The sequence below is a fragment of the Helicoverpa zea genome, chromosome 16 (genome assembly GCF_022581195.2).
Source record: "Helicoverpa zea isolate HzStark_Cry1AcR chromosome 16, ilHelZeax1.1, whole genome shotgun sequence".
Classification (NCBI taxonomy): domain Eukaryota; kingdom Metazoa; phylum Arthropoda; class Insecta; order Lepidoptera; family Noctuidae; genus Helicoverpa; species Helicoverpa zea.
The window spans coordinates 2,442,151-2,460,930 of NC_061467.1; the positions used below are offsets into that span (position 1 = coordinate 2,442,151).

Consider the following 18,780-nt stretch of genomic DNA (forward strand, 5'->3'; position numbering starts at 1 on the left):
CATTCCCTTTTCTTTCTTTCTTGTCAAAATGTCTATCTTTTAAATAAATCTTTGTGCGTAATGAGCACAGCTCATTAAAAAACCAAAATGTCAAACGCAGACGTCAAACGCAGGTTTTCTTTTTTCATGGATCCTTTTCGGAAAAACGCATTAACAGCGTATTGGTCGCGTAAATAAGCGCAATGATATTCGAACATAATAAACTGTTACTATGTGAAGTTTAGTGTGAGGTTCATTCATAAAATCTAGGACAATGGATAGTGGAGACAGGATTTTGGTGGCCGCGGGGCTGACGGCTGCCGTAGTGGTCGGGGCCTTCGTGCTGTGGGGTCCCGGTGGGGCGCCGAAGGTGCGCAAAAGGCGCGGCCAGATCGCCGGCCTCCAGAACCTGGGCAGGACCTGTTTCCTCAACACCCTGTTGCAGGCGCTTGCTGCCTGTCCCACTTTCATTGACTGGCTCAAAAAGTATGCTAAGGCTGATGGTCACAACAGTATGATTACTACATTATACACAGTTATTGAAGGTAATTTTCCCTTTACATACTTCTAAAAATGTCTACTCTGTAGGCAGTAGTATGTAAAGTATTATAAATACATCATCAGATATATACTTTTTTGGTGTAGTATTACCATGTAGTAATTATTTTTCTTTAATAACTCCCTGTCTAGGAAATACTGAAACAAAACAGTGGGGGCACCATCATTACTTACTCTACAGTAACTTAATATAACACCAAGTACCATACTTACATAATTACTTGATATATTATGTTACCTGTTGACAGCTGGAGCTTAACAATGGGAAATAGGATAATATTTCTATCATCAAACACGGTTGTTATGATTTTAATAATTAATTATATCTGATTGTTGTCTGAAGGTCACCTATTGTCTTGGATTCCTTTAGTCTTACTCTCTATTTATTTTAAATACATTTTTTGTACTACAGACCTATAAATATATTGAGGGTTGAATGTAACTATAATTTATAATAGAAAGTTTGGAAGGAAATTTCTTCCACTCTGTAAAAACTTTATGTAATTTTATGTTTTTTTTAACTAGCTTCTCTTGTATTTTATATTTGGGTGAGAAAAGGAGTTCTCTTTTAACAGCAAATAATAAATGTAAAAATGTGTGAGTATATTATACCAAGTTAGAAATAGTATCATCTTTAATCTTTTATCTCTATCCTAATATATTTTTGAATATGGCATCATACCTGTAACTTAACATAATGTGATAGCTATGTAAACCCAGTCACAAATTGTGTAAACTGCAAAGTTTACAATGAAACTACTCTGTCAACTTTCCATGTATTATCACCTCCATCACCATCATCTTTTACATAATATCCATCCATCATTGTCTTAGTGATTTCATATTTTCTTTCCAACTTTTTTGTGTAATTTTCTATATTTTTTGGTGAGAAAAATCATCAAATGAGCCCTCCCGCTGTGGGTTAGTAGTGTTAGATGGTGTCAGACTCTTGCTGACTAAAACTTATCATGTTCCTTCTTAAGCCCTTTATGAACCAGAGCTGCAGTAACTCAGACAGACAGACAGATTCAGTTTTATATCAATTTTATACACATATCCTGCACAGGTGAAACTATAGGAAATATCAATCAAATCAAATTAATCAATAACCAATACAGCATGTAGCATAACAATCAGCATTGTACTATACTCTGTGCAGTGGTTAATACAGTATGTAGCAAGATATATAATCAGTACTATACATATTGTACTGCGCACTGTACAGTGGTGAACGGCACGCACGAGTCGGCGCGCGGCACGCCGGTGTGCCCGCTGGGCGTGCTGCAGGCGCTGCGCGCGGCGGGCTGGGTGGTGCCCGCCGACCAGCAGGACGCGCACGAGCTGCTGCACGTGCTGCTCTCCTGCGTCGACGAGGAGACCACCAACATGGCCAAGAAGGTACGGGATAACAATCTGGAATTGGTTCAAAATAGTTCCAAAAGAACAAACACAACTGCTCCCTAGAAGGTACTTGGATACCCCCTTCTTCTCATGTGGTACCAGAAATTATTTGAAAGAGTATTCTTTGAAGTAGTTTCCTTCGTGGAGAAAAGCTCTGACTCACGGCTGCTCTTATGAATGTTAAGCCACAAGTGCTTGAAAACTTCCCTATTAACTTTTCCTATTTTCCTTATGGAGATGCTATTTTACTTCCTTGTTTGCTTAGTCATTCTCTTCCTGATCTTTTAATTACGAATACTATCTCCCCCCAGCCGGGCTGCCTGTCCGACGCTCTCGGCCTGGGCGGGAGCCGCGCGTGGTCAGCGCTGGCTTCGCCGGCGTCTCCGCCCGCCGCCCCGCACCCCCTGCGCGCAGACTCCACCCCGCCGACGCCCTCCACGCTCTCCATGAGACCAGCATCTGCTGCGCCGGCTGATGAACCAGATCTTGTGGAGACAGGTACCAGTTACTTTAGCTGCCTAATGCTGTATTGTATTGTGCTTCATGACTAACTTTCACATAGAATGCGGAGACCTAGCTCTGAATCACCAAAATCTGGTCAGTTATATTGGTGTATAAAATGATAAGACAATAGACTAAATAATAACATGGTTATCCCAAACAAAAGAATGAGTTTCAATCGACACCTCCAAGTTTGCCTAGCGACTTGTGTCACCGACCTTATAAAATTGAGGTTATTGACCCGAGGCCGTTGTCGGGTCGTGTCAGGGGTTAGGTGTATAGGTCGCGAACGTCATGCAAAGCTGTTAACGTGCCTGACCCCCCACATGAAAATGGAAGTAGGTACCATGAACGGAAGTATTTAACTGCTACGGCTACATAACTGCCAGGTTTACGAGTAGGTATGGAGGAGCCATATGTAGCCAAGTGCAAGTCGGACAAGCATACGAAAGATTCCTTACCGTGTTCAAACCAGCAAAACAATTATGTGAAGATACAATTGTCTAGCTATCACAATTCTTGAGATAAGGCTTAGTTACGGACGAAAATGGTTGAGGCTTTATTAACAGGCTCCTGTTTCTACCGTTTTAGTATTGAATCCCACCGAATAGTTAAAGATGTAAGGTATATTAGTAAGTGGTATGACCCAGAGCCCCTGTGCGAGGCGCCGCGGCTGACGAAGGGCGTGTCGCGGTCGCTGTGCCACCTGAGCTCGGTGGGGCGGCGCTGGATCACGCCGGCCGCCGCGCGCCCGCCGCCCGCGCCGCCCTTCCGCGGCACCCTCGCCTCCCGCCTGCAGTGCACCGTCTGCGAACATAAGGTAATACGAACCGTCACAGCTATATTTAGAACTAGCTTCTGCCAGCGGTTTGATCCGCATCCCGTGGGAACCTCTGCACGAAGCCGGGTAAAAAGTAGCCTTTAATGTTCCTCGAAAAGTTTGCTGCCTAAAAATGAAAGAAGTTTTCAAATCGTATCCGTGGTTCCTGAGATTAGCACGTTCAAACAAACTCTTCAGCTTTGTAATATTATAGTATAGATAGATTAATCCAATGTTAATCCAATTCGTATTGTGCCTATGAACCCTTAGATATATATAAAATTTCATGACATAATATATCTCAATATGACTTATCGTTTGGTAATAGTTAACTAATACTTCAATTTTGTTCTCTCTTTAGAGTCCAATCAGATACGACAAGTTCGATAGCATCTCGCTGTCGATGACGAACGCTAGCGTCGGACTTACCGGCTCCTTCAGTCTCTCCGGTAAGAATGTTATTCACCATATCTTAATATTTTGATTTCAGAATATACAACAAGACAACTAGTTAAAATAAAAAAATAAAGTTCTTATTAAAGTTAATTATATCTTATTCGCAAATCGCAAGTCGCCAAATAACACTCTTGTGATTTGTTGTTAGTGTGGCCGATATCAGAAGCGATAAGAACACCATAATACCGCGTGTTGTAAACATGTTTACGGATATCTAAATTGTATTTGTCATAGCATGTAAAATTTATCGTTAACTTTTAATTACCAAAGTCATCATCAACTGCCAAAGAACCCAGAAAATATATTTTCGCTGGTGCCAATCTAACCGAGTACCAGGTTTTTACTAGGAGCTACATGTTTCTGACCTCCTCACCATAGTAACTCGGATATTTCTTAGTAAACCTTGGTTGTCAGATTTTCAGGCTTGTAATGACACGATGATTGCTCGCTTTAGTTAAGTTCCGTCGATCTATAAGGCTATAAGAGCTCTTCTTTCACGTCACTGTCCAACTTCCATTATATTATAACTAATTCCTTGCTCCCCAGGTCTGCTCCGCGCGTTCACGGCGCCGGAGCTGGTGAAGGGCGTCCGCTGCAGCAAGTGCTGCCCCGAGCCCGCCCAGCCTGACGCGGCAGCGCCGCCCGCCTACACCAAGCACATACGCACTGTCAGCTTCGGGAAGGTAACTCGTACACTAAAAAATAATAGTTTAAAAAACTAAAAAATACGCCTTTAGTATGTCCGCCATATTAGGGAGGCCGCCATGTTGGATTTGTAATGACGGTTATTAGCTAGACATGTTTTGCCATCAGAACTCAGAGTGGCTCAAATTAAGATTCCAAGATTTTCTTACATACATAAGCGAAGCTAATATAAGCGTGTTAAAACAAACAACTCACATATAATTCTCTCATGTCATCTTCTATAATAATCTCATTTTATTTTCTTCTTATGTAATATTATGAACTGAGCTGTAGGAGCTTTAACTTTGACATTAAAAAGAATTTTTCCATAGATATTTTTATTTCTAAAATTGTATTTTCATGTATTACAGTTGCCATACTGCTTGTGCTTGCACATCGGTCGCGTGGAGTGGCAGGGCGGCGCGCTGAGCAAGCGCGGCGAGTTCGTCGCCTTCCCAGAGACCTTGTCCATGGCGCCCTACTCCGCCGTGCAGCAGCCTAAGGTAATAAATAGTACTAGTTAGAGATATGTAACTAAATGATATTGAGTTTCGGGACTATGGAGAACAAAATTACTAACTGGTATAACGCTAATTCTTTTTAGAAAGTAGCTCGCCAAAATGTGGGTGTTTGGGGCTAACCCCCCACGTACGTTAGTCTCCATCCTCATACGCCTTGTTTAGAATCCGTCCATTTTTTGGAATGCCAATAATTACTAGTAACTGATAGCTTTGGTCATGTCCACCATAGGTATTTGACCTAGAAGAAGGCATCTAACCTACCTGCATTATAGCATCCCCGCTCATCTTTCCTTACTTTGTGGTCGGGACACTGAGACATGCAATGACACACACCTCACTTCTGATGGTAGTAAGGCACAGAGCACCTCATGTAATTTTAAGATATATTATCATAAACCTTTCCCGTAGCTGGACGTGTCGATGCTGGGCGCGGGGCGGGTGCGCGCGGGGCTGTCGGCGCTGTCGGCGCAGTCGGCGCTGTCGGCGCAGTCGGCGCTGTCGGCGCAGTCGGCGCTGTCGGCGCAGTCGGCGCTGTCGGCGCAGTCGGCGCTGTCGGCGCAGTCGGCCGCCGCCAGCGGCGCGGGCGAGGCGGCGCCCGCGCAGTTCCGCCTGCGAGCCGTGGTGGTGCACGTGGGGGGACCCCGCTCCGGACACTTCGCTACGTATAGGCGGGGGAACGGGTTCGAAGCTAAGAGGTATTGTTGGGTTATGGTTTCTATCCTAACATTAGGTATTCTTTGCAAAATTGTTTTTTTTTTTTAATATAAGGTTATACGATTTCGACACCTTTAAAAATGTGTACTAACATCAGAATTCAGAACCTCCTCCTTTATAGGAAATTTGTTAAAAATCGTGCTGTGAATAAACTGAAGCTTAATAATTGATTAACCTATAATTTATTTAATCATTGCATTTATGTTGTTATAACTGACTGCTACTTCTAAAATCACCCAAAACATACATTCTCTGATAAAATAAAATAAAAATATACTTTATCTATAATCCTAAATTCCCCACAGATGGTGGTACACATCAGACACGCTAGTGCACGAGGTCTCCCTACAAGAGGTGCTACGCTGCTCCGCATACATGCTGTTCTACGAGCGAGTGCGGCCCGAGCCCACCATGACCGCCTCCGCCAACTCGCACCACTTCTAGCCCCACATCCGGACACCGGACACCACCCGGGGATAGCCCGGACACCGCCCGGACAACATGCCAGGGTTCACTCGTGAATATACAGGTAGTGGTCGGATATGTCCGAATTATATGTCTAACTACATGCAGATATCTTTCTTCTTCTTGATTATTATTATTACTAACATGCCTTTGGTTTAAAGCACATCGAGGCTTAAGACTTTGGACATGCCCGACCACTGCTCGGGGTATCACTTATGTGAAAATATGGATACTAAATCAATATAAAATAAGTTCGCAAAAAAATATTGAAAACTGCGTGAACTAAGAATTTTGATGGAGGGCATAGGGAGGGGTAAATATTATAATCTTGCAGTGTTGGAGGGATCTTACCATAATGTTCACAGCAGTTTTACCAACCAATTGTGAACAAATCAGTATCTATATTTTCCCAAAAATGATCCTCATTTGTCATCCCAAGAACTGACATCCCCAAAAATTTTCCTTACTATTGAAACGTTTATTACTAAAATTTGGCTGTGCCCTTATCTTTCGTCTACTGTACAGAGTACACTCAACTCACGCATAACGCTCGTTTCGAATTCAATCAGTATTAATTTTTAAGTCTGTTTTTGAGATAAATGTTTTTGTACACTGGCAATATAATTCTAATTGCGACTGATTGAAATATTATGAGGCTAAGATTAGGAATTTTGGAAGATACTAAAACTCATTACGAAAGTAGCTAGCCAGTGTACAATGTTTATACTATTGAATTTCACTCAATGTCTTGAATTCGATCCATTTTGTCTTGTAAAACAAACAACATATCCTAAGCAGTAATGTAGGTATGTTACACTTTCCTATTTCCTAACGCCTTTGACTTTGAGACAGATAATAGGTCGACCTGGTTAATATTTCGACTGCTTTATAATTTATTCCATTCTTTAGTTTAGTTGATGGCAATGATTCAATAAGATAAATGTAACTTAGCATGTGTGTGTAGATAGCTCACTGTTAGTACACAGTCACTTCTAGTAATATTCTATGTAATAACATCTGTCTCGTAAGTCAAAGGACATATCTGACTGCAACGTAGTGTGCTGGGTTAGTTCCTATCCCATGACAATTAGGCTTAGAAGCACCTTCATTCGTGGGTAACTTTCATCAACCTCACTCCATTCATCTAGTCCGTGTGTAGAGCCTAGCACGCTACGTCACTATGTAAGAACCCTATGTTTACGAAGAGTCTATTTTTCCACTCGGCCGATACTTTTCAACGGACACTTAACTTTTACCTCTAGTGTACAAAACTACACAAGTTAGACTGTAGGCGGCACATTTCTTCGAATAATACCTTAGATTCCTTAGAAGCTTGTGGTCTAAAAAATCTTTTGAATATCAAAAACTTAATCTTGAACTAAATTTTCAAGTTTTTGAATGATATAATGCAAAATAATTCGTCAAATAAAGGTTGTGGTGATGCATGCGTGCAATTACTCTGGGCGCTGCACTGTGGCAGGGCTTAAAATGCAATGTCTTATTTACTAGTATCTAAATGCATAGCCGCAAAAATTAAAGTGGGTACTCTGTAGGACTAACTTGTGTTGTGTTTGTGAGACTGGCTTCAATTGACTAGTTTCTTATAAACGCTGAACGTTAATGCAAAATATTATGTGCGATAAATAAACCAGTCAGTGTTAGGCGTCCCCAAAGATCATGTATATCAATATTATTGCCCAATGCTATGCTAGTAAGATTTCACGGAGCGAATGCATGAACTAGGAATATTATTGCGCAATGTTTTCATTGCATGGTGCATGTTAATATTGTGCAATATTTTTAAACGCCAGAGATCAACACGTGCAAAATCTTTTAAAAAATAGTGCACTTTATATACCTACCTTAATTATTTTTATGCGCTACATTCTAGTATTGGACAATAATACTGCAAGTAAAAGGGACGCTAAATGTTTTAAAAATTGTGTGCCATGATAGTGAGTGATATTTTACACTTTCGCTGTACTTCATAAGCTCAATATGCTGTATTTATTTGTGTCTGACTGCTCGCTGGCGCAAACTTGACAACCACTTGTGTATAATAATAAAAAAGATTGTCAACTTTACTGTACTTAAAAATAAGGTTGAAAATCAATCCCTGGGAAATTGTTGACCACTTAATGGAAAACTTTCTCAAGTCGAATATTTTTGTGAATAAGTACCTTTTCTTAGTATATTTGTCAGGTTTGTGCTTACCTAACCGATTCCCTCAGTGTAGCCATGAGGTAAACACGTACGGATAGCCGATTCAATGTTAGCTTTTACGATTGACTGTACAATATCTGAATTTATTATAAATCATTGTGAAGGACTGTAATTATGTCGTCCAATTCTGTATTGATGTACCCTAGTAGTATATCATTCTTACTGTGCATTTTGTCTTTCGGCGGCTTGTTATCCTGACTCAGCAGGTGCAATATTGCTTCGTAAACACTTAGGACATGCCGCCACTTAGCACGAACTTACTTATTGCATTTATTTTATACGATTGACTTGTCCACTTGTGTCCTTCCTAAAAATAATACTGTTGTAATAATTGTCTTGAAAATCAAATTTTCGAATTATCAGTCGTTTTACAAATTAAAATTAAACCATTTTGGAGGCTAAAGTCCACTTGTGAAAATTCTAGTAGCGGGGGAGTATTGGTGCCTAAATTGTGGCCATTTGTGACTGAGCAAAGTGTTGCCATATATATCGTTATCGCATAAACTTAGCTTTAGATGTTATTTATTATGTTTTGACGGTTATGGGCTCGATGTTCTGTTTATTATAGAGTTCATTATTTGTGCGTACTGGTTTAGTTGCCATAATCTACGATCTTGATAAGTTGATACTTACTTGTGACTAGGCGTTTATGTTACGCGACCATCTAAACACGTTCGAAAATCCTGGGATATACATGTGTGACCATCACATTCAGAAGGTATAATAATTTAAGTTTTGTTAATATTGTGCAATAGCACTATCTGTTGTAATAATCAGAATAACGTAAGATTCTGTACAAACATTTTAGTTTTCTATGAAATTTTTATCTCTTGTAAAAAAATTATGTTACTTGGAAAATGCTAAAAAATAGTAAAATACATAATAATAAAATTGCATTTATCTTTATATAGTTTGAATTAAAGTTTAAAATGTTAGCTTGAATTATTTTGAATGTTGAATTCCCGCCATATTACGTCGAACTGTCAGAGCCCACTGGTGTGAGTCATTGTGTTGAACTCTGCAACAAATCATTACAACGGGCCAGTAACATGTTGTGCAATAATATTGTCTAACAATTTAGTTCAACAATGTACCTTTAGAATCGCTCAGAGATAGCAAAATTCTAAGAATAAATTCAATAACAAACACTATTAGAAGAAATAGATTGATACAACTTATGCAAGATTTTTGCAACAAACAAGCAACTTTAAATCAATAGAATTTCAGGAATATTTCAGCATAATTTTAACTTCTAATATTGATTTGGGTTAAAAGCAAAAACCAGAAAAATATTACATAATTTAAAATTGCACAACATTAGGTGTAGTTGATGTGCACAGAGTTAGTGCAATGACTCATACCTGAGTTTTATTTTATTTACTTTTTGATCATTTTGACTGGGATGTAATGTATAGTTGTTTGGTCAATACATATTGAGGAAAACAATTATCTTTAAAAAAATTACAGTTCTATAAACTGCTATAAATCAAAAGAAGGGAAATCAAGAACAGCGTTCATATCCTCCGTGCATTACATCCAATTGGTCAGAACTGTAGGAAATTATGTAAACTTATGTTTGAATTTAGGAAATTGCTTGGCATAATAGTTTGTTACTTTAGTCAGTGTTGGCGATGATTGAACTTCCAGAGAAACAATGTGGCAACTGTAGATAGGATGGATTGTATCTAACAAATGTTTATAAATAAAATGTATTATAAGTGGCCCTGTGTTTTATTGCAATTAATCTAATTATATCTTATCATGTCTTTGAACACTGCAGTGGTTGTTGCTGACAAGAGAAATTCTAAATTAACAGGTTCTACCTACAATTACTTAGAAATCATAAATAAAACATACTATAATATTCACAATTTATTTCCTTATGTTTACAAATGAAACATAAACAATATTCAAGACTCATTGGTTTGTATGAAATCTGCTCAACAGAGTAGTTACTTTAATTTTGTTTTCTGTGCACTGCATGTATTGGGCCACACAAATAATATCACAAACAGTCTGCTCCACACATTGCTTGATATTATGACATGCTGTCAATGAGCGACGCTCGCATTGTTGACGTGATGGCTGTGGGCTTGGCATCGTTCAGCTTGAACACACTTTCTATAACTGAGATTTCTGTTGATGTGGTGTCCACTCCACAGAACGCACACCAGTCATTGACGACCATACCCGCGCCAATGACGTCACTGCCTCTGTTCACCGTGCCCGCCACTAGGGGCACTTGCAGGAGAGATGACAGCTCATCCTGGTCTTGGATTGTGGTTTTAGGGTGCACAAGCCCGCCGCGATTACTGAGCGCAGCGTACGACCCCACCAATACGTTTCCTGCTACAGTTTGTCGGAACACCTCGACATCTAGTGTGTCCGCCAGTATTTCTTCTGTGTCGCGGTCTAGGTCTGGGTGCACGAGAGCTACGTAGTCGTTGCAGGCGATTACGTTCCCGAGAGCGCTGAGCCGCTCCTCCACGCGCTGCACTTTGACAGCATCCGGGAGACTGTTTCTGATATGTTGTAATTCTGTGTCTGTTGTCGACGATGGAACCAGAAGTCCATTTTTGTTGCCAACCGTCATGCGGCCGATAATCCTGCACCCAGCTACACTTATGTGAACCACGGGAATGGTCTCCGACAATTCTGCCTCGAACACGCTGTAGAAATTCTCTGATCCACCGATTGCGACGAGGCAATAAGAATTTGTCAATTTGCTAAACACCCCTACCTCATTGTTGTTTTCGAATTGGACGCGGACTGCCATGATTAAGACTTGTAATTACAAAGTATTTCACAACAACTGAACTTCACGTGGGGAGAAATGAAAAACACGGGGATCTTCGTTCAAATGGCTACATTTACGTCACTTTGACAACTTTAATCGCAGTTTTTATCTCGGTGAAGTGTTCCATGTCAAAAAAAAACATTTGTTACAATGTTTTTTCTCGCTCTATTTTGCTAGAATTACCATTAAGACTTCTCCCTCTTATGTTTAAGATGCGAAACGCGGTGTTGTATCGTAATTCTTACGTCACTTAATTATAAAAGAAGAAAATAATGCGTTTCAAAATAGTGTTTCTGAACATAAACTGATCACAACTTTTTGATGGGAAAACTGAAAAAATAAATCAAATATAATTTTTGTCAAAATCCATGAGCCCTACCATTAAATGACATCACCTGTTAAAAATGGATGAAATTATGTAACATTTTGTATTTTATTTTTATATACAAAATTAAAAGTATGAAGAAATGCATTCGCGATGAAGATGAAAGATGCGTAAATTCATAACATTCAATTGTTTAGTGGATTGCAATGATACGGAGCCGTTCCCAAGTGATGCTATTCAAAACCTGAGGCAGGCTGTGCTTGCTCCAATCGTGTATACGCCGAAAATCCAACAAGCGTTACAAAGAATCAATTTTCAATACCATCGGACTTGCAGTTACTCGAACTTACTAAGGGTATTTAATTTATATAGTTTTAGTAATTACCATAAGCATTGCAGTAAGGATCTATTTTTAAAGATCAGACATTTTGCAGTCCCACTTAATTCCAAAACTAGCTTCTGCCCGCGACTTCGTACGCGGATCCTGTCCCTTATGCCAGCGACTATGGGGTCAGCAAAATCAAAGATCTGAATAGTCGCAATAGACGTGACCATAGGGATAAAAGTAGTGATTCTAATTAGACCGCATTTAAGTTGTGTGTGGCAAAAATATTACACGTAGGTATTATTTCGTAAAAAAACATTAAATAGATGACAAAGTCGTGGTGACTTAGTGGAATTCGTGGTGGTTTAGTGGGTAGAGAACCAATCTCTCAAGTATGAGCGTGCGTCTTTGATTCCAGGTCTGGCAAGTGCCTGCCAATGCAACTTTTCTAAGTTCGTATGTACTTTCTACGTATATTTTGGATACCAATGACCGTTATTTGGAGGGGATGTTAAACTGTAGGTTCCGACTGTCATTGAACATTCTTGGCAGTCGTTATGGGTAGTCAGAAGCCAGTAAGTCTTACCAAGGGGTAACCGGGTTGTGGAGGTCAGATAGGCAGTCGCTCCTTGTAAAACACTGGTACTCAGTTGCATCGTGACTGGAAGTCGACCCTAACATAATTGGGACAAAGGCTCTTGAGATAATAACGACAATAATAATGAGATATAGGCACCGCAAGACATCTGAGGCTGATGACGGGGAGTAGCGACCCCGCGGGGCTATATATACTGAGTTCTCCAGGGAGAGTATACTGTCCCCCATCTCCGGCCGGTCGGAGTGAACCATGACGGGGGTAGGTCTCACGCCTCTGGCTTGGCTTGGCCGTCCAGAGTGGAGTCGCTAGAGCAGGATTAGTGGCCCTGCTCGGAGGGTAGGTGCCTCATGGTAAGCACAGGGAGCGCGTAATCCGCGTTTAAAGTCCGCCGAGGTATCCTCACCCTTCAGCCGCTCATGTCCCTATTGCCCTCTTGTTGCTATTCAGTGACTGGTTACAGTAAGTGAGGTGGCGAGTCTCCACCTGCCGTTTTTACATGTACCTAATACATTGTCATCCACTAACATCCCATCAAAATAGCCCAAGTAGTTTTCCTCCATAGTTAGCAATAGTTTAGCACAGAACCGGGGATTGTCTTTTTTTTAACGACGTCCACCGGGGATTGTCCTTGGGTTCATTTCTATAGTGTATAAAGGGATAATCGTCGGTTTTGTGTCACCATTTCATTAAAGTTGTCTCAAAAGGGCTTCAGCGTGTTGGCTTCGACCCCACGTTTGCCTCCCAAAAATTTGGAACTCTGTAGTCCCGAGGTCTGGAAGAGATATACAAAATAATAATGAAGATAAAACGCAACAAAGTTAGAGAGTGGAGGCTCGTGACGCCACGTCTAGGTATGTAAAATTTGTACTAAGCAGTGACTTAACACGAAATTCAAGCGTTGTTGTATCTTCGTTATTATTTGTTTGTGAGAGAGAGAAAAGAAAAATGCGTGTCCATTATTTTAGGGTTATCTAAAAGACGGACTAATTACTTATTTTGATTCACTATACCTATTTCATAACATTCATTTCTATACATTTCAAGTGTAGTATTGCTCTTGAAGTTCCACATCAGGTGTTCCAGATCTTCGATGTTTACACGTCAATAGAGAGTGCTTATCAGATTGAACCACTTTTGCTAAAACGTCATATCTTTATAAGCTATAGTCTAGCTGGGCTCCTGGGTTTCCACATTAGGTGTTTTACATCTTCAATTTTTATAAGTCAACAGAGAGTGCTTATCAGATTGAACAACTTTTGCTAAAACGTCATACCTCTATATGCTATAGTCTAGCTGGGCCCCTGGAGTTCCACATCAGGTGTTTTAGATCTTCAATTTGTATAAGTCAATAGAAAGTGCTTATCAAATTGAACAACTTTTGCTAAAACGGCATACCTGTATATGGTACAGAGAAGCTGGGCTCTTGGGGTTCCACATCAGGTGTTCCAGATCTTAAAATTTATAATCTCAGCTGAAAATGCTCATCAAATGAAACAATTTTTGCCACGGCACCATATTTGTATCTCTTATAGTTTTATTGGTCTGTTGGAGTTCTGCATCAGGTCTTCAAGTTTCGAAGATAAATTATAGCCTATATGTTGACCAGGCCTAATACTGATACAACAAAGAAAAAATCATTGAAATCCGTTCAGTAGTTCGGAAGATTAGCGTGTACAAACAAACAGACATACAGACATACAGACATACAGACATACAGACAAACAGACAGAATTTTTTTTTTGGATTTGTGCTCCATTACTGTTTCTAAACCCCACCCAATTATTATTTTTTTAATATATTCAATGTACAGACACAGTTTTTTTACAGATTTATTATATGTATATATAGATAAAAATTAACAAGCTCAGTTTCATCTTCTCGAAAGCAGGCTTGAGAAATCTCTACGGACTGACGATTTCAGAGTAAATACTTTTTCCTTGACAGTTGTTTTTGTAGGCACGTTCTAAACAGCTGTTATAGGTTCAGGGATGGTTCCTAGTCCTACCCGCCTTACTTATAATTAAGTAGCTACGTCTTGTGTTACCCAGGAGTGTAATGTTGGCGAGGGCGAGACCCTGTTGATGTTCTGGGGCTACGGGCGCTCTGACAGCAAGGTCACCATGAGCATGTCTGCTTCCAGCTGCTCCTCGTTGCATTTGCAGGTTGGTAACTTACTGCAACGATTTAAACTTATGTGGGTACCACTGAGATTTTTCATCCGAGTCCCAGAGAACTTGGTCTTTAAACTTCAAGGGCCTCTAAGCCAGACATTCTGGTAAATATGGTACGGCGCATCCTTTATGAATGTGTTTGACCTTACAAACTTAGATTCAATTTAAAGTAATAGGTAGTTAGTTTTGGATTTATTCAGAGTCGATGTTTTCATGCGGTTCCACAGCCAAGCACGCCGAACTCCCAGCGTGAGAAGGAGCTGCGTTCCACTGCCCAACAAACAGATATAAGCTGTCGATATTCCCCTGGCATCTCTTCACCAGGTAATTATTTATCCACTACATTTTAATGTGGTATTTTAAATGTAAAATTGCCTTCAAAAGTGCCTATCAGAAATCCTTATTTTGTTGGTATCTTTTAGTCTTAAGTACCTTTGCAAACTCCTATGTAATAAAATATGAAATAACAGCGAATCCAAGTGATACGGAAGACCAGCGGCAGATGCGCGCGCGCATCGCAGACTCGCTGACGTTTTCTTCGCCCGCGTCGTCTCTGCTGCAGCCTGCCGGACGCTCCATGTCCATACTGAGCTCTGTGTGCGCGCTGCTGCTAAACAAACAGGTACCCCACATTGTATCCTTAGGATATCCAGTATTTGAACGATGCCACTGGGTCCCCGAGTGACTGCTCTTATGAGTTATGACGAATAAAGGAGATGATCATCATCGACTGTAATGCCTGGACCGGTATCGTTGTTAGGGCTCGCAAGCCGCGAAGGAAGTGTCCAGTTTTACGGGCAGTCTGCGCTCGGACAACATCTGCCGCATCTGCTTCGGCGGAGAGTCAGCGGAGCGCCTGGTGCGGCCCTGCTCCTGCCGCGGCACCATCGCCGCCGTGCACCGCTCCTGCCTCGAGCGCTGGCTGCTGCAGGCCGCCACCTCCTACTGCGAGCTGTGCCGGCACCACTATGTCGTCACCAGGAGTCATAAGTAAGTTGCTATTGTACGCATTGCACTATATCTAGATATTATAATATTTTCTTGAGTTATGGATTATTGCAAGTTGACATCTTTATGGTCGTTGATTTACCATTCACATAATAATTTATAAGTTTTTTTGGATCTTTTCTCATAATAGACCTAACTCTCTGCAATAATACCTAAAGCAATCCTTACCTATTAATTTGTGACCACTCTATGTATACTTAATGAATGACCTCTGGGGGTTCTGCAAGACCGGGCGTCTATTACTCGCGCTGGCACAGATGGTCGTGGATGCGCTCGCTGGCGGAGTGGGCGATGTCGGGGCGCGGGCGCGCGCTGGCGGCCGACGTGTGGCGGGCGCTGGCGCTGGGCACGGCCAGCGTGCTCGGCACCGCGCGCGCGCTGCACGCCTGCGACGCCGTGCTGCAGGCCGGCGCACGCCGGGGCGGCGGGGCGGCGCTCGCTGCCAACCTCTTCTCCTCGCTCCTCATTGGAGTTATCGGTTAGTACCGCGAGGCTTGATGATAAATGATCATTCTTCAGACTTGCTCTCATCGATCCCTTTTTTATTTTGTGATAAATTGTTTAGAAACCGATCAGAGAGATAAAGAATCCGTTACTTCTTGTTTTTAGTCTTCAGTCAAAATTCCCCATGGTGAGTCTACTTCATCCTACCAATATCTCATTGTCTCAGATACCTCATAATCAGTGCTGGGTCTTTCCATGGTCACCGCAGGCGCCCTGAACGGTCTGCTGACCACGTGGATGCTCCTGAAGATCCAGGAGCACCAGTTGTCGTGGCAGGCGTGGCGCGACTCGACGCTGCACGTGCACGTGACGCTGGCGGACGAGGAGAGCACCCTCACGCCGCACCCCTCCGACGCCACGGTGGTGGGCGACGAGGACGGCAACGCCACCGCCGACAGGAGCACCAACGTCGCAGACCCTTTCATGGTCGCACTGCCCTACAACCTGCCAGACACGTGAGCTGCGCTTTTGCTTTTTATTTATTTATTGGATATCTTTTTACGGAAAATTGAAGAGCCGGTATTATTGTTTTTATTTACCAAATAATTGTGGGCTACGACAAATTTTTCGAACAAACTTTGTAGATGAATGTGATTTTAAGTGTGCTCAAGTGCAAATGCTCATGTGTGCAAGTCAATGTTCTTCAAAACGTTAATTTGTTGTTCACAGATAAAATTTCAAGTTTCCTAGTCAAATCGAGATATCGAATTGAAGCTACTAATTGAAGATACTCAACTTTCAAACATCTGCGGCAAACGAAATTTGTTTGGATGCGCTTTAGTGCATCACCAAGTTCGCTGATTTTATACCATTACTTTGCTGCATCATTATGACATTTAAATGCGTATTATTCGGGCTGACGACCAGCGCTTTTTTTGTAATTCTGTTGGGGATGGTAGTACTGCGATATATCAGAAACGCGGGTGCTCTCACGTAATCAACGAATTTATATCGAAAAAAATGTCGAAATTAAAGACGCTCATGGAAGGTAGCGTGGCGTTCTCTGGGGCACGATGAACGCCACGCTTTCTTCTTAATATCGAAATATAATTACCGTTAAAGTTTACAATTTGCTACATGAACATGGACGACCAGTTGCAGTCATAAATAGTTAGGAGCTATCACTTTTGTAGCATTTGCTTCACCATAACTTGTGTTTTAGAACGACTGTTGGACTTCATCGTACCTTCATTGCGTGTAGTTTGTGTGGTGCACACTGTTTGATGTAGCTGTGATATATCAAACCTGCCTGGTTAAGATCTTGACAACTTTTGATGCAAACATGGAGGAAGGTGTCGTCAAAATGATTATATCGATCGGAAACAGGCGTGCAGGTGATTATAATCGGATTACATTAAACAGTGTGCACTACAAATCGTCGAAATACGACATTTTGCAAATAAAAGCTAGTCAGTGAAGATTGTGAATAAAACTGAACATTATCACAACTAGTCGCGCCACTTAGGCAGTAATATTCTAGATTGGAATCCTATGGTTATATGTTGATTATAGCACCGCAGCACCTCTAGAACAGTAAACTTCTGAATATCCAGCACCGATTATAACATCTGACAAATTGTTTTTCTATAAGGTGGAAATGGTGGCCGAAGCCAAACCGAATGTAAATTACGAAATAAACTTAAATAATACGCCAATGTTTTTGTTAATCAATATTTATTTCATTATCAATATAAATTAACAGAATAATCATATAATAATATCAAATTTCATAAAATCAGTAGGCGAATACATCAAGCCGCTGTTATTAATAATGTCAAATTCATATAATAATAATATGTTAAATGTAATCGTGAAACAGTATGTACACTGATAACAAGGATACTACTCTCTTATGTGCGGGTATATAAGTGCAAGCGATCCTTAGCAGTGCGCCATTACACTACGACCTAGCTGAAGTCGCTCGATATATTATATTAATGTTAGTTAAAACTTACAAGCTAACGTAGAAAAAATCACATCTTGAGATTATAATAAATAGGAGGACTGTATCGAGACAGCGCTTGGAGATACGAGTTGGGCGGACACTGACATATAAACATTTATAACAAACGAACAAATCAACAACATACGCTCTTTGGATTTATAACACACTTCGTAACGTACTATTTGTGACTACAGCGAACTACTACTCGGCGCTGACGCCTGAACCCCGCGGACTTGAACACCGTCTGCTGCCATTACAACGCCTAAAGTGGATGGACCAACTAATTTTGCTAATGGAAAATCTCCTGACTAAACCATTGGAGCCCTCTAAACATAATCGCCAACTTAGACATGGGAGGAGTCTAATCAATTATCCGTCGAGGCTTCAATATGTTGGTAGTGGCGACAGGCGGTGTTCAGTGGGACGGCTGGACGGCTGGGCGACCGGGTGACGTCAGTTCTGGTCCTTGAACCGGCGGTAGATGGACTGCACGTACGTGAACACGCACTTCCAGTCCGGCTTGCGCATCGTCACCATGTCGTCCACGTCCAGCAGCGGGTAGATGCCCGCCTTCTCACTGTGAACAGAACAACAGTCTTCTATTAGCATCGCATTTGTGGCCAGCTGTGTGAGGATGAGGGCATTCCAACAACTAACTTTTATCAGTTTTGCCTCAAAAAGGAGACAGTCTTCAGCATTACTCACTTCTTAGTATACATACAAAAACTCTAAAAATCTTTCCGAAAATGAAAAAATAGTTTAACTTTATTGGTAGTATTATACTA

At 41.1% G+C, this 18,780-nt stretch overlaps 4 protein-coding genes across 9 annotated transcripts in view; 2 read left to right on the forward strand and 2 right to left on the reverse strand.

The window, feature by feature from the left end:
• The first annotated feature begins 69 nt into the window (after positions 1 to 69).
• Positions 70 to 10,043, forward strand: LOC124637672 (ubiquitin carboxyl-terminal hydrolase 30 homolog). Its single transcript, XM_047174296.1, has 9 exons — positions 70 to 524; positions 1,763 to 1,935; positions 2,250 to 2,436; positions 3,090 to 3,259; positions 3,621 to 3,708; positions 4,262 to 4,398; positions 4,771 to 4,902; positions 5,329 to 5,615; positions 5,940 to 10,043. The coding sequence occupies exons 1-9, from the start codon at positions 254 to 256 to the stop codon at positions 6,076 to 6,078; spliced, it is 1,584 nt and encodes a 527-aa protein (XP_047030252.1). The 5' UTR covers positions 70 to 253; the 3' UTR covers positions 6,079 to 10,043.
• Positions 10,044 to 10,181: 138 nt separating this feature from the next.
• Positions 10,182 to 11,213, reverse strand: LOC124637669 (eukaryotic translation initiation factor 6). The gene has a single exon (XM_047174286.1). The coding sequence runs from the start codon at positions 11,096 to 11,098 to the stop codon at positions 10,361 to 10,363; it is 738 nt and encodes a 245-aa protein (XP_047030242.1). The 5' UTR covers positions 11,099 to 11,213; the 3' UTR covers positions 10,182 to 10,360.
• A 315-nt stretch (positions 11,214 to 11,528) lies between these two features.
• Positions 11,529 to 16,509, forward strand: LOC124637664. The gene is made up of 7 exons (XM_047174277.1): positions 11,529 to 11,799; positions 14,416 to 14,529; positions 14,766 to 14,862; positions 15,009 to 15,160; positions 15,299 to 15,528; positions 15,774 to 16,024; positions 16,259 to 16,509. The coding sequence occupies exons 1-7, from the start codon at positions 11,611 to 11,613 to the stop codon at positions 16,507 to 16,509; spliced, it is 1,284 nt and encodes a 427-aa protein (XP_047030233.1). The 5' UTR covers positions 11,529 to 11,610.
• Positions 16,510 to 17,707: 1,198 nt separating this feature from the next.
• LOC124637665 overlaps positions 17,708 to 18,780 on the reverse strand; it is a 72,564-nt gene continuing 71,491 nt past the window's right edge. For all 6 annotated transcript variants that reach the window (XM_047174282.1, XM_047174278.1, XM_047174279.1 and 3 more), the window contains one exon: positions 17,708 to 18,572. Coding sequence is in view for 1 of the 6 variants with exons in the window: in XM_047174283.1 (XP_047030239.1) it covers positions 18,449 to 18,572 (124 nt within the window). In the remaining 5 variants the exon portion in view is untranslated. The remainder of the gene's footprint in view (positions 18,573 to 18,780) is intronic.